The sequence below is a fragment of the Sphaerodactylus townsendi genome, linkage group LG04 (genome assembly GCF_021028975.2).
Source record: "Sphaerodactylus townsendi isolate TG3544 linkage group LG04, MPM_Stown_v2.3, whole genome shotgun sequence".
In the NCBI taxonomy this organism is placed as follows: domain Eukaryota; kingdom Metazoa; phylum Chordata; class Lepidosauria; order Squamata; family Sphaerodactylidae; genus Sphaerodactylus; species Sphaerodactylus townsendi.
Window position 1 is genome coordinate 30,365,117 of NC_059428.1, and position 16,605 is coordinate 30,381,721.

The 16,605-nt window shown below is 40.6% G+C and overlaps 1 protein-coding gene across 5 annotated transcripts in view; it reads right to left on the minus strand.

Moving 5' to 3' along the window:
• The window catches only part of ATP8A2 (ATPase phospholipid transporting 8A2), a 432,694-nt gene that overhangs the window by 290,022 nt on the left and 126,067 nt on the right, over positions 1-16,605 (minus strand). For all 5 annotated transcript variants that reach the window (XM_048492830.1, XM_048492831.1, XM_048492829.1 and 2 more), the window contains 2 exons: positions 16,134-16,272; positions 10,214-10,278 (listed from right to left, as the gene is read on the minus strand). In XM_048492830.1, the coding sequence (XP_048348787.1) occupies positions 10,214-10,278; positions 16,134-16,272 (204 nt within the window). The remainder of the gene's footprint in view (positions 1-10,213; positions 10,279-16,133; positions 16,273-16,605) is intronic.

Consider the following 16,605-nt stretch of genomic DNA (forward strand, 5'->3'; position numbering starts at 1 on the left):
CCACCCACCGTCCCCCCCAAAAAAACCAAGTAGGGCCCAGAAGGACAGCAGCAGGAAGGTGCCATCCCACGTGGCCCGGCAACAGTCTGCCCAGTTCCTTGCCCGCCCACCCCCCCCCCCAAAAAAAACAAGCAGGACCAGGTGGGGAAGCAGTGGCAAGGTACCCTCCCACCTGCCCTGGCACCAGTCCACCCGCCCCCCCCCCCCAAGTTGGGTTTACCTCCCTCCCAATTAAATAAAGCATCTTCTAGGAGTGAAAGCTGGAAGAGACTCCAGGTCTGGCTGCCGAGGTGAACACTGTACCAAGGACAGGAGGGTGGGGGGGAACTGAGGACCCTATTGAGGTTGGGGGGAAGAAGGCAGGCAAGCACTATGCCAATAGTGGGGGCTCACGCATCAGAGTGTAAATGCAGGGGGAAATTAGCAGAGAGCCAACGATTGGGGGCGAGGGGAGGTGAACAGACAACCAACTTGACAGAAAGGAGCCAGAGAGCCAAAATAAAAGATAGGAGGGACAGAAGTTAAGCTTGGGGAAGGAGGAGCAGAAAAGATGAAAAAGGAAAATGGAAAGGGAGGAGATGTGGACATGAAAAGAATGAGTGAGTGGGAACAGAAGCCGAGAGTTTTCTCAGAAATACAACTGATGTTCAGAGCACAGATTCTGCCTTGATGCTGCCCTTCTGCCAACAGCTGTCTAGAGCCCACTGCATTGCTTACCACAACAGGCTTTATAACTAGTTACACATGATATCAAACTAGTCTGCCATGTTGTTGATCAAACAAAATCTAGCCAGACACGCTCAGCAATGGCACTTCTGCTATACACCGACATTTGCCTTCAGCCATTTACCTTCATGAAAACGTTCAGCCTTCCCTTTCACAGATATTCATGTGCTGTCCACGAATGCACACAACTTAGTTAATTTCTTAAATGTACTCCTGAAAAATTTAACTTGTATCATATTAAACCACTAAGCAAAGCGTGAAGCTTTCCTTCTGCTTATATAGCTGTTCCTGCAATGGAAGAGCCACTTTAGTTGGAGGAAGATTCCCCATGCAGAAAAACATTCTGCAAACAAAGTAGGATACCATCTATGGTTTCTGGTAAGTGAAACTTATGGCTCTCAAAATAGATATTACAGAGTAACTGAAACGTGGGTCTGCTCCATAGACTTACAGATTCAGTACCCACAGACCCACAGAGGCTACTCTCAACCATTCTTGCACTTTTGATTGAGAACGTAAAAATAAATTTAAGTTATTCCCGTGTCAAGCTCACTGGATATGTCTTTCTGAAAAGTTATTAAAGTTTATCAAATGACTAATCTAATCATTATGGGAAAATAATTGTAGAAAGAAAAAAATACAAACCAACCACTATCAAATAACATGTTTTAAAAACAAAATTAAACTTCTCAAGACATTTCACTGAAGGCCAAAAGAAATAGCTTTCTCTTTTAATATATTTACTAATCCACCTATCCATCTCTACTGAGTTAATATTGCACTCTGTCTATCAAAGACATGGCCATACAAGTCTATGGAACCTGACCTTCTGGTGCATATCAAATATCATAGACCTCTGGCCAACACACAGTAAAGTCATTCCACAAAAAAAAGTATAGCAAATTAAGTTGAGCAGGTCTTTGGAGAGGGGGCATATGCATTTTGCAAACAAACAACTCTTCAAAACCTACAGTAAAACATGAGAGGGGGTGAGGGGGTGCATGACACACCAGGCATGCGCCCCTGTGGGGGTGTGGCGAGGGGCATTCCGGGGGCGTGGCGGGGGCATTCCGGGGTGGGACGGAGCATTCCGGGGTGGGACGGGGCATTCCGGGGCAGAGCGGGGGCGGAGGGTGCACCAGTGCACAGGGCGTTTTCCCCTTGCTATGCCTCTGCTACCAGATAGTGGTCAGTCCATGAAAAGAGAGAAGTCTGATTATCCTCCTCCCAGATCACTTAACATTTATTCAGTACAGAAGGTCAGAGCAAATATATGGCCAGCTACCTGCTTGGACATGAAGATATGTTGGAACAGTCCCAAATTTCTTACCAATCACTGGAAGATATACCTTATGTGGTTCAGCAGTAGCAGCCTCTCTGCTCAAGTAAACCAATAAAGTGGACTTTTATGGAAGTACAGCAGTTCATGGAATGGGAAGATAGTCTCTCAGTCAGCACCAATATGCAGCTAAAGAGGCAGTCACCATTATTATTGAGCAATGACCAAGCCCTTCTCCTAGAGACACACAGAAGTCACTTAACAACTTTTACACAGTTCCAGCAAAGCCCAGTTACAGATCTGCTGTTCATTCCCACTGCCATCTTGAGACCTGGGCCTCAGCCCATTAAAGATTAACAACATTTACTCCAGCCTAAGCTATTATGAGCAAGAGCTCACTTTATCAGATGCCTAGAGTGTCCATTGTTATTAGCTGAAAATTTATTACTAACAGTGTTGTCGCAGATTTTACTACTATAGCCGAAATGGGGGGCTGATTATTGAGAATCTATTATCCTCCATAATTATTTATAGTCATATGTGAAAACTATTGTAAGATGCTAAACTTGTATTATTTATCTACTTATTTCCATTAAAAAGAAGGAATTTTCCACAGATGTTCAACTATCCTTCCTCGTTACACGAAGTGAAACTAACCTGTGCAAAAGCCCCAATTAATTTAGTAAGGGTAAGCCTTCATGGATATCAAGATCATATGCATTTCTCCTGCAGACAAAAAAGAACAGGGTATTTATTTTCTCAGCCATCCCCATAAATTAATGGGCTCGGGCAGATCAGGTTTCACAGAGAAGCTTGGGTGCTTAGATCTCTCATGGAATTTATGCAATGCCAACTATTTATTTCTATTTATTTTTCAAGATCATTCAGCTCAGAAAAGTCTGGGAGCAAGACTTCTTTGTGCCTCTGTTTTATTCAGATAAAAATCTGTGGCATTGATTTAGGGCAAACAGTGGGTACAGAAACCTTTTCCGATATTTGATCACTGAGTCAAAATGAATCAACAGAAAATGCATGGTGAAAAATTTTCAATTCATTTGTTTATTTTACATTTTTTCCCAGTTTGCAGGGATTGCCCACTACAGATACCCAGATTCTTTGGAGAGCGAACTTCTGAACTGGAAGGGGCCCTTTGGTCTTGCTGAAGCTTCCGAAATAGTGCATTCCAATTATCAGTACAAATTGAAGCAAATGCCTGCTGATGCAGATGGTTATGCTGCCATCTTGCAGCAAAACCACAGTAGTTACCACACAGTGTTAAATGAAAGGTGAATAAGACATGCTAATATAGACCCTCTTTCTCTCAACCCGCCCCCCCCCCCCCCGAAAATATTCCAGGCCATGCATTGCTCATAGCTCAAATCAATTTATTTTACTTCCTCAAAGAAATTATAATTCAATAATACTTGAATTGCCCAGTTCACTGTGTATTTAAACCTGAAGGCCCAATTTGCCAGCACCTGGTATTCAACTGACAGACTTTCGCTTGTAATTGAAGGGAATGACTTCAAGACTGGCAAGCAACTTCTTCCTTTTTTGATGTGGGGAACGGAATATTTCATTTCGCATTTACACTGCTGCCTTGTTGTGCGCATTATTGACTGTCTAATTAACACTCTGCGAGTCCACATTTATTCCTCTCAGAAATCTGACAAGAGACAAGGTTTCCAGCCATTTAACCACATTTCTTGTGGTTTCATCTGATTATTGGATACAGTTCTTGCGTGTAACTTACTCCTTAACCTGATGTCTCAGAGTCTCTGTAAGATTAAGGAAAAACTAGAAATCTGCAAGCAATAAAAATTGATTGAGCCCCATGGCACAGAATGGTAAGCTGCAGTACTGCAGTCAAAACACTCTTATGACCTAAGTTCGATCCTGATGCAAGTCAGTTTCAGGCAGATGGCTCAAGGTCAATTCAGCCTTCCATCCCTCAGTAAAATGAGGGCCCAGCTTGCTGGGGGTAAAGGGTAGATGACTGGGGAGGACTATAGCAAATATGGTCCACCTAGTAATCATCATGAAGTGATGTCACCCCATAGGTCAGTAATGACCTCATGTTAGCACAGGGGACTACATTTACCTTTCTAAAAAATGAAAGTGAAGTTGACTCCCCCCCCATGTATTCGCTTCCCCAATTTCCCTAATTAGTCTCCTTAACTAAGTCTTATTAGTATCTGTAATACTAATAGTCTTAGTATTAGTACTATTAGTGCTATTAATACTAATAGTATCCTGTGCTTGGGGTCCCTTTACCATCTATGGGACCCCTCCCCCCCTTTGGGAGGGTTTTAATAAGGATTTTATTGCTGACGCTGTTTTTATATGTTGACCGCTGTGTTTATTTTAAATGGGTTTTAATTGTATGTTGTTTAATTATGTTGTTCACCGCCCAGAGCCCTTTGGGGATAGGGCGGTATAAAAAACTCAAAAATAAATAAATAAATAACTGTTGGCTGCTCTAACCTAGCCAATCATTAAGGCAACAATGCTCTGTCCCCAAGTATTGTAAGAACTGTGTAACTGTCTCCCTCTGGATAAGAACCCAAGATCTGCTGAATCTTAAACTCCGGTGGCATTGTGTGTTTTTTTTTTTACTCGCTAGGCATTCATTCTATCATTTTCCGAAATATGGTCTTTGCATACTAAAATTGCTCTGCTGACTTCTTATATGCAAAACACAGGAAATCAGCATTACTTCATGCCACTTCCTAAGTTGGCAAGTAGCTTGGGTTTGCAAAGCTGAAAAACAAAACTCTAATTTCACAAACCATGATTTTTAAAAAAAATCTGAAAAGCTTGAGTGTATAGGCAAGAATGGGCCATACCATCAGACACTCTTGTCTGTCACTGTAAGTAGAACTAAAGAAACAGCCTAAAGCCCCCACACACAGAGAGACACACACACACCACTTACCTTAGCTGGTGGGAGCCAGCCACAGGCCGCCCCTTGGCCTGGTTGCTCTTTCAGCTGCCAAAGTCTCCACTGGCTGAAAGAGCAACCTGACAGGGCCAGGTCGAGGGACACCTGGCAGCAGCCTGGTGAGGCAAGGCCGAGAGGAGGGGCACGGGCACAATTCTCCCCCATCCCCCCATGTAACCAGCTGGTGTGTGCCTGGGGACATTGACTCCACATGTCCTCATGAGCACTCAACCTCTGCCTCCATCTATAGTCCTATTCAAGATACCTCAAGTGCCTTCTCTCATATGTCATCCTGCTGCGGAGGTCTTCAGATCTCTGAGAAAGACTATGCTTCAGGTGTCAGGGTTATGTGAGTTATAATTATAGTAAGACAGAAGTCCACCAGCTCATTACAAACTAATAATCTGCCACTGGGCTTCCCCCTTATTTTTTAAATCTATAATAGACTAACACAGCAGCAGTGGCATAGTGGTTAAGAGCAGGTGCATTCTAATCTGGAGGAACCGGGTTTGATTCCCTGCTCTGCCACTAGAACTGTGGAGGCTTATCTGGGGAACTCAGATTAGCCTGTGCACTCCCACACGCACCAGCTGGGTGACCTTGGGCTAGTCACAGCTTTTCGGAGATCTCTCAGTCCCACCCACCTCACAGGGTGTTTGTTGTGAGGGGGGAAGGGCAAGGAGATTGTAAGCCCCTTTGAGTCTCCTACAGGAGAGAAAGGGGGATATAAATCCAAACTCTTCTTCTTCTACTTCTCTGGAATAAGGAGGATATCCATTTTACTAAAGGAGGCATTTGATCAGTTCTCTACACAATTGTCAGGAGTGTGGCAATAACATTTTGTTCAGAAAGTCTTTACATCTGGTAGTGACAGCTGATGCATTTAAAAAAACTGGTTCGCTTTTTGATCCAGATGCACATCTGATTAAAACAGCTCCCGATCCTGCATTCAGCAAGAAATGTGAATGCAGAAGTTTGATTTTTGCACAAAAATCTCTTATCTGGACCAGGGGAACAAGAGAATAAGATTTAATAAATTATCAGATTCAGAATTTTAAATAATAAAATTAAATAAGTTGTGATTAATTTCAGAAAATCTTTTGCTGATGTTCCCTGGGCACACGATATATTTGATTTTCACACAAAAAAAATGTATTTTAAAACCCTGATTTTATTAAACAATATTACACTATGCTATTACACTACACTTGATCATTTAGAAACTTTTCTTACTCATTTAACTACATTTTGAGTGTAATTGAAATAAACAGCAAATGGATTTTAAGTCTGGAATAATTGACTTCGGGTAATATAATCTTGCCTTCGGTAATGTTTGGCAAAATATTTTCAAATTGTTTTGATTAAAGTGCACATCATACCACAAATTGCATATGGGAAACAGTGACTGCAGCTGGGATCCAAAGTAAAGCTTAGGCATGTGCAAGCATTTGTGGACATGTACTAGGGCAGTGGTGGCGAACCTTTGGCACTACAGGTGTTATGGACTACAATTCTCAATTGACCATGCTGGCAGGGGCTGATGTGAATTGTAGTCCATAACATCTGGAGTGCCAAAGGTTTGCGACCACGGTACTAGGGCTTCTCTGTTTTCAATTTCCAGCTGCAGCCCTTCACACCACACCAAAGTGCACTTCCAGGTTTCCTGGGTTTTGGGAACGAGTGATCAAGCTGTCTGAGATGCAGCCACTGGCTGCCATGCATGCAGATCTGCTCCTAACTCAAGCATCAGTTACAGGAAGACAGATTCTTTGGTCCTTTTCCTTCAGTGGACGAGACCAGCTAAGCACCTATCTCACTTGGGAAGACTGGGATTTAGATAAGCAAAATGACACTACAAAACAAAGCACACCCACCTGACAAGTCTAACTGAATGTCAAATAGCTTAATGCTTTTTAATTTTACTCTTACACCTTTAAGGGACCTGTTATTTCATTTGGTATCCAACAGACAGTATGGGGTAAGATGACTGGGAGTACTGTTACAGACTAGGGGTTCAGCTGACCGTTGTTGACTCATCTAAGAGCTGAGGGAACCAATAAAATGGTTGGAGAAGCAAGTTAATTCAGTTCCAAAAAAACCCACCCCCATTTATTTCATCTTCACTTAGCCTGGAAGATGGCCCTTCAACTTTGACTTGGCCAATCTCGTTGCCTGGATCCATATCATGGTGACCTCAAGAATAGACTACTGTTCAGTTCAAAGTACTGGTTATTCCATGCAAAACCTGTCATCAAATTGGACCCTCATATGTGCAAGACTTCCTTGTCCTTCTTTGTTACTCCACTACTGCTTTGCTCATCCGGGCAAAATCTTCTGAAGACACCACTCTGCAAATGGCTAAGATCCAACAACTGCACATTCACTTGCATTCACTGTTGTGGGCCCCACCTAGTGGAATAGACTGCCTGAGAACAGGAAGGTTTGTACAAATCTGTCATTCTGCAAACTATGTAAAACAGAATTGTTCAGGAGAGCATTTTTATAAATGTAACAGTGTTATATAACAATAGAATAGACAAGGCATTTTCATAAAAAGAACAGGACTATGCCACTGTGGAAAGTATACACTCAGCTGTATGTCTTATTTTGCTTCTCCTGCATTGTTTTCCATTTTTGTAATACCATTTCTTGTGCTGTTTGATATCACATCTAATGCTTTTTTGCTTTGACTCAAATATTTGGAGTCATATTCCTATTGCATTGCTTATTGGATCCATTTCTAAATGTATTGTTCTATTTGGAACCCTCATGCAAACCAGTTCTTCCCTCCCTTGTATAAAATGCGGGAATTTCATGTCTGAATAAGTTTTTGCTTTTATTTTTCACACTTGGAATTTCTAAACATATAACATTGACTGAGAAACAAGCTGTATCTCATGGCCATTTGGCAAGTTTCACAGCAGTGAAGAAGTGCCAAGACTGCCCTTTTCCAGATGGCCACCCACTTGTTTTCAGAGGGCAGGGGAATCCAAAGCAGAACCTCCAAAGCTGACCAACAGTGGTCAGGTAGGTTACCAGGGAAGTAGGGGGTCCTTTAGGGTTTGTTGATCCCAAACTATATAGGGGCTTTAAAGGTCAACAACAGCACCTTAAATAGTGCAGATGGGCCAAAACTAGAGTAATACAGCCGCTGGAACCCTCTCCAATCAACATCTTGGCTGCAGCAATGGAAGTTTCTGAAGACTTTTTAAGGGCAACCACATATAGAACACACTGCAGGAACAGAAATAGGACAATCACAACACGATTTTCTAAGAGAAGAGTGTTCTTGTGTGAGCTCAGACTTTCTATGCATTGCTCCTGTGAGCAGTTAGCCAACTGCATTAATGCGCTCGTCCTGCATGTCTTGAACTTAGAACAGGCTTTGATGCATTTTTGATAAGCCTCCCTGCATTTACGATGTTAACTTGGAGAGATATTTTGCTGATTAAACACTTCCATCTAACTGGCATTCTTCCATAAATGGGATATCGCACGTCGAAGCCAACAACATTCTCATACAATGCACAATTAACTTGAGAAGCCACAGTGAGAGCTACTGGCTTAGATGGCTTTTAAAAGAATTACGCAAATGCATGGCAGATAGGCCTAACAATGGCTATTAGCAATGACTACTGAATGACTACCATATCTTCAGAAGCAGTAAGCCTTTGAATGGTATGGGCCATACAAAGATTGTTGCCTTATCAGTGCCTGTTAGGGTTCGCAAAAGCACTGACTAGATCAAATAGATCCTTGATCAATCAGAGCTCTTCTTTTTTTATTGCAGAAAGGAAAAACATCTCAGCATTTTCAGGGCTTCCATTAGATCTGGAATTTACCATACACTCCTGATAACTTCGATTACCTTTTATATTTCTGGCCTAGCACAATTTCATAAATACCAACAACCTGGCATATACATGACCTGTACTGAATAGGGACCACTTGCTTAACATATAGTGAACTGTTTGCCACCCGGAAGCATTCAAAGGTATCTGATTTGTAAACAGGCATATGGGTTGTCCAGTATGGAGATAGAACATAAGGCCCGCAAAGTAATACTTTAGTGGAGCTGCTGAATTACCTCATTCATAATTACCTCATTCAGAACAGAGAGTTATCCAGCTCTCAGTATTCAGATGTGGTCTAAATTAGGCACCACTCCCCTAGGGAATCATTCTATGAAAACTCACTAATAGCAAGTTAGTTTCAAACTGAGCTAAGGGGAGTTGGCCCATTAACTAATAACAGCATCTAATTGTTTACATACAGATTTTTTTTCCTAAGTGCCTAAGGATTGACTTAACAGTCCTTACAACAACCCTGTTAGGTAGATTTCTGTCCTCACCCTAGCCCCTATCCTCTATGTTTTTTTTTTTCAAATGGGTTCCTTGATTCTCAACTAGGGGTGTAAAATTTCCAGAATTTTTACAGTAACAGGGAAATGTTATCCTCCTTTTAGAGGCAGAGGGAACCAAAACAAATTTTGGGGAAAACTGAAATATATACAATACATATTTTCCTTTGAATCCAAGATGTATTTATACAACAGGTTTTGATTGAGAAAAACGTTCCCTTGTGATGCATTCCAAAGGAGAGAATATTTAATAGGAATTATTTTCTTAATGCTGTCTTGAATTTCCCAATTTTTCAGATGGAAAAACTGCAAAAAAAAATTCCTGGGAAGGAGACAGAAAAAAAGTTCTCCCGCTGAATTTTTACAGTTTTCTTTCTGAGCCTTCACATTTCTATCCTTAGCATTGCCTTTTTGGTAGCCAAAAGCAGCACCCTCCTCTTTTCCCTGCTAGTGAGAAGCTAGCAGAAACCACCTTCCTGTCTGGATCAATGCACCTCTCCCCTCCAACATAAGGCAACATATTTGTTATGAGCTATGAACAGGCAAATAAATAATAATAAATAATAAATATTAACTCCCATTGGCTGATTCTATCACAGAGCTGTCGTTTCTGCTTATGCTATATGAAGTGTACTGAAGACATACTAAACCACTAACAATTATTAGGATAGATTTAGGTCCCGGTCAAAGCCTCTTGCTATCGGCTAGATCACTGACTTTTGACCTCTGGGACAAAAAGAAAAGCGACAGAGCCCCAAACACCAGTTTCTTTCTTTCATTCTCTCCCTCTTTCTTTTTGCCTAATTCAAAGTCTCCAACTGGGAGCAACCTACCCAGTCACGCTATTTCATTTTGCATAGTTACCTTGATTAGATCAAGAGAAAAAAAATTACAAACATTTACTTACATCTAGAGAATCTTCATTCACAAGGATGAGAGACATACTCTGAGACACTAAGCGGCAGGAGTAGCCTATGAAGACATCAACAGACAGACCAACTGAGAAGTGCAATAGGAGATAAAGCTGCCACAATTGCTGGAATATTTTCTTTTTTGCAATTGTAACAAAAAAAGTTAAATATCAACAACAAAGTAAAAAGGAGTGCAGCAAAGAAGACCATTGACTTAAAAAGTGTCTAGGGCTCATTCCGCACATGCAGAATAATGCACTTTCAAACTGCTTTCAGTACTCTTTGAAGCTGTGCGGAATAGCAAAATCCACTTGCAAACAGTTGTGAAAGTGGTTTGAAAACGCATTATTTTGAGTGTGCGGAAGGGGCCTAGAAGTTTGTTAAAATTCATGAGTATTGACAGAGTGGGAAGAATGAACAAAGCCCACCATCAGCCATGGTGGTTAGAAAATAGAACTAGCAGAGGACAGGCCTGGGTTCAAATCCCCAGTCCGCCACAAAGGGCCCTGAGATCGGCATCTCAGCTGAACCTACCTCACAAAGATATTGTGAAGATGAGTTGGAGCAGTATGATTATGTAATGTGGTCCAAGCTATGTAGCAGGGGGTAGGATAAAAATGAAATATATAAAATATCCAAAAACACACAAAAACAGACAGACAGGCAGACCCTTGGGCTGGCTTATGAGATGGGAATGACATTATGGGAATGACATTGAGAAATCTCCGGACCAGACTCTTAGAACACGCCAGTAACATCAGATTAAATAAAGAAGAGGCTCCTATGGTTAGCCACTTTAAGGAGAAACAACACACAGAGAAGGATTTTTCCTTCTTGGTACTTTATCATATTCCTTCAACAAACAAGGACATCAGACGGATTCTTTTGCAGAAAGAGGCAAAGTGGATATACACATTACAATCAGACCGCACAGGTCTTAATAGGGAAATAGACTGGACCTGTTTTTTATGAATGAAAGAGGGATCCCTTTAACTTTAGCTCTAGACCTAAATGGGGACAGGTGCAGATGATTAATGGGTGATGTATATATCTGAGCTTTTTTCCTGCTTGTATAAGATGATCTCTAGGGGAAAGATGACACTGTAGAAGAATGTTGTAAGTATGTTTAACAGTTTGGGTTAAATTTGATTATTAATACGAACATAGGTATGAATAACAACAACCTTGCATTGTAGTACCCCAGGATGAAATCAAGCTATTGAGAATCGATATACTGAGGAAGATACCTTCGAAAAACGACATTCAGACGCTAGGCGTCGTCAGCGATTCTATGCAAGATTCTCATTTTTTCCATGTACCATCTATGAATGGACTCAAGGCACAGGAGATATCAGCTCTGTTGTGAAGTTCAATTTGGAACATACAAAACAATGGAGATATAAAATTTCTGTTGGAATTGAACAGTGTGGTCTCATATGGACTTGTGAATGACTGTTTGCTAATACAGCTAATGAATAATTGTGTAGTTCCATTCTGAAACCATACAAAATATGGACATACTAAGAAAAAAAGTTTTGGGAACTAATTAGTTTAGAGTCACATATGGACCTTGTCATTATATCTTGCACGAAATGATGAAATTGTATTTTGATATGATTTATTGACACTGGCACTTTATATATATTATGCACTTTAATTTTCTTATTATAGTATATTAGAATAAGGTTAACATTAGTGTAAGTGGATTTACATGTGTGCAATAATAATGAAAAATAACTTTGAGCAAATGTTGCTTTGAATTTTTTGTAAATGATGTCTACATACAAATCCAGGTCAGTGTGCCAATTTTGAATTTTTGAGTTGTTCGGTTCTACTGGCTTATGAGATGACATGGACATCAGCAACTGTGATCCAACCAATCAGAGGTATTTATTATAGAAATAGTTGTGAAAGTCTAAGAATGTCAATATGAAGGATGCTTGTTACATTCAGAAGGACTTTTAGCACATAGCTATAAAAAAAACAGGATTAAAAAATTCTATGGCCAGATCCTGAGGGACAGTGAATTCCTTGCAGAAACGAGCCCAGCCATTTAAGCCCACAGAACACTTAACCCTATGCAAGAGCAAATATCCTGACTGACAGGAGCCAGAAAGAGTGAGTCTAACTTAAGTCACACGGACTCCCATACATATTCAACTGAGGTGAGTTGGAGACCATTTTTTCCAGTATTTTACTGGGAAAATTCCAATAAGTAGAACTTTTCTGGTTTATAACAGCCACTTCCTGGTTCTCATCTAAATTAGATGGAAGGAGCCCAAACTGGATAAAGGTTTCCCCACATCTAAATATTGTAATGTAATACAATCATATTGAAGTGTACACTTAGAATCTTCTGAAATTGAATCCATGACTCTCTGTGTCCAGGTAGCAAATGCAAACTTGTGACTTTTCAAATATTAAAAAACAACAACATAATGTTCTTACTTATTATTGCTACAAACTGGATTATGTCGCTTGAACAGCACAGATATTTACTTTACATGTCATGAAGAAACACTGTTCAACCCAATAACTACTAGGCCTGTTTTTGGAAAGTTTTGGTCCCTTATTAAAGTGAGTGATGTTGCTTAGTGTTGATACATGCATACGCAGAGAACCAAACTGTTTTTCTTAAGGATCTGTTTTCTTCTGAGTAAGTTTTAAAGACTTACTGTTTTCCAAATAGATTTAATACACTTATAAGGGGGGGGGGGTGTAAATTCTGACCAAAGAAAGTCAAATTCTTTAAACCTCTACTAACAGTAAAGTATCACATATTGAATTATATTTAAATTTTAAGAAAGAAAGAAAGAAAGAAAGAAAGAAAGAAAGAAAGAAAGAAAGAAAGAAAGAAAGAAAGAAAGAAAGAGAGAGAGAGAGAAAGAGAGAGAGAGAGAAAGAAAGAAAGAAAGAAAGAAAGAAAGAAAGAAAGAAAGAAAGAAAGAAAGAAAGAAAGAAAGAAAGAAAGAAAGAAAGAAAGAAAGAAAGAAAGAAAGAAAGAAAGAAAGAAAGAGCTTCAATCATGTTTTCCCGTGTCAGGCACAGTCTTTTCCCCAGAGAACAACTGCAGCTCTAAAGTGTTACAAATTCAGTATAACTAATTCAAAGGGATTTTCTGATAGTTTTTGACTGAAACAACAGCTGCAACAATGAACAGTAAATTCTAAGCTGCTGCTTGCTGTTTTATTTTACATCTTTCAAACCAAGTAAGGCGCCATTTGACAACTGGGCCTGGAGAACGAACATGTGAGCGACAATGAAAAGGCAGTTCTACTGGATTTCTCAGTGATTAGTAAGACAGGATTCTGAAATCATATAACATGCATATGGAATTCAGAGATGGGTGCTTTCAACTTTAACATCCGTAGCACGGGAAAATTTGTGCTTGTTTTGAACCTGTTTAGAGACTGGTTGGTTTTCAATACACACTTGTGATGAACAGCCATACTGTAAGACGCTAGAGGATCTGTGCTGGGGAATTTACAAGCATTCTGTAGCTCTCCACTTTCACCTCACAACTCTGATTACACGACCAAAATGCAGATTAAGATACTGTTTTTCCCTGTGGTCTTCCATGAAATGTATGGTCCAGCAACTGTTTTCAGGCTTTGTAAACAAAATCTACAAACTTGACTTTATGTCACATTGAAGCCAGATGTAGTAGCAATTTGGACCTTCAAAATAATAGCCACATTAAATCATTCCATTAAGATCAATTCAGAATGCCCTACTTGATTTGTTTTGTCCTGCCGCTAAAATATATATTTAAAATTTTTCTCTACAGTGGAAAGCAAGCAAAGCTTATATGATTTATTGAGGCTGCATCTGAAATTCTACTTCTAAGTAAGAGAAAACCTTTTAAAACATAAATAAAAAGAGTTACTGGTTGTCCAAAATTTCACTGAGGTAATGCAAGTGATGTCACAGAATACCAGCGTTTTGGCATTCAAAGCTAGCCTTACATTAGCTGCCAACCCCACAGGTTTTGGTATTTACTGTCCTGCAAATTCCAAAGATCTTGGTTTACAAGTTAATTTAAAAGAAATGAAGAAATTAAAATGTGAAAGCAGCAGGCAAGTAAAAATTGCCATCAGTGAATATATACAAAACTTAAACGAACAGTGAATTATGTGGGATGTGTTACAAATAGGGTTCTAGCAGTCTAGAAATAGTTTTCTAGCAGTCTATATTTCCAAAGTTCCTCCTGATGATTGACAGCATGACTCCTGTGCCATCAGGGATAAAGGACCACGGAGATTGCTCTGTCAGTTCAGGCAGGGAGACTGTGGGCAGTCCCCAGTTTCAAGTGAATACATTCAAAATTGAGGCTCCGGCTAACAAAGCATCCAGTGAGTGCCACAGGGGCCTGGCGGACCACAGCCACTACAACACGAATATGAGGAAATTATACAAAGGGTTTCTGATTATTTAAAGAACTTCAGTCAACTTAGAAGGGTGCAACTCTGCTGAAGATTGCAGAGACCAAAAATCTGAATGGTGGCATTAGAGGACTGATGGCTGCACAAGGAAGATGTATGATTATTTCCTGAATTTAATTTTTAATTTCTATCCCACTTTTCGTCTTTACGGGGTATCCAAAGTGGTTTATCACATTGTCCTCCATTCTACCCTCATGACAGTATGTAACCCCCATGCTCAGAATGGGTTGACCCAGAAAGGGGTGGAGACCCAAAGCAGCAGGAGGCTGCAGAGCTCATGTGGTTTGGAGGAGACAAGGCTACCGGACTCGGACCTTGATTTGTATAAGCCCTTAACACCTTGTTAAGGTAACTGCAATATTGTTGGGAACTAGCGGGAAGGTAGTTGTTTATTTTTGCTATATTGTAAATGTTGGAATTTATTGTTTCAGGGTTTTCTGTGTTTGTAATGGGTGAGAGTTCTCCTGGAAACCTTCATCATGTTGAATCCTGTTCATCAAGCCCTTAGAGTCTTCAGGAGCCAACCCACTTGCAGGAAGAATTGGACTTGGCAATATCAGAAGACTGTAACTAGAAGGACTTGAAGTGAAACCTGAACAGGACCTTGAAGTGTGATGTAAATGTTGATGTTTGATGTTATATGTTAAGAAAGTAAACCATTTTGTTTTTTAAAATTTGTTGTTGCAAACTCATTCCAAGTTCTGCCCCACAGAACCCACAGATAGAGGTTACAAATACATATGTGAGGTAGGTTAGGTTGAGAGATTGTAATAGGCTCCAGTCACCCAGTGAGATTCCAGAGTGAGGATTTGAATGAAGATGTCCCAGGTCCTGGCCCAGTACACCATGATGGAGCTCTTTAATCTGTACACAATCAACAATCCATTTCCCACAATTATTTTTCCCTCTTAACTAATTCACTGTTCAAATAGCCTTGCAGCCCCATTGAAAAGGTGGGGTGCCCAGCTGCGGTGCTGCAGTCATACCGCTACGCCATTCTCAGGAGGGCTTTCCAGCAGTGCAGGGAACCAAAAAGGCAAAAAACAACAACAACCCAATCCCACACCACCAGAAAGCCTTCCATAGGGTTCCCATGGACTTATGCCACCAAAAAGGTGGCATGGTCGCCAGTGTGGCCAGTGGTGAAGCGGGGTGGAAGATGACTAGCATCAGCTCCTCTCCTAGCCACACCCCTACAATATCAGAGGTGGCAGCAAGGACACAGGAATGCTGGTGCGGTGTTCAGTGCCGCCTGGGAAGGTCATAGTGGTCACCCACCAATGGACTTGCCTTCTGCCTAACCAATTGTCCCAGGGAGGGCAAATTCACCTGTGTGACCCTACACTCCCCCTTGGGATGGGACTGTAAATCAGTGATGTTAATGGCCTTTTAAAAACACACACGTTCAAACCACCAAACATTTCTTCTGTGTGCCTGATTTGAGAAGGCAACTAAAAGTTGAAGAGATGTTTACCTATATTGAGAGCTGTTTCTTGTTTGTCCCCTGTTAGTACCCAGATCTTGATTTCTGCTTTCATTAATGTGGATATTGTTTCTGGGACACCCGCTTGGAGGCGATCTTCAATGGCTGTAGCTCCTAGAAGCAGTAAATCCTGAAATGGATAGGAAACAAGAGAATTGAGGGCATTCATTCTTTCCAAACCAATCAGTGCTTGCACACAAAAAACACATTAATCATAGCAGCTGCTGCCATGTCCTTTCTACTGCCCTCTGACAAGAGATGTACAAAGCAGTTAACTTTTGTTGTCTCTTCTGGAAGAAAACTGAACATTAGAGAACCAAGTGCTTTGATCAGAAGGAGGGCAATGTTTCAAAAGCAATTAATGGTAATTGCAACTTTAAATGATAGCCAGTGGAGAAAGGCATGTACCAGTTGCCATGGCAATGCCCTTAATAGCATTAATTGGTATATTTCTTAAGTTCTG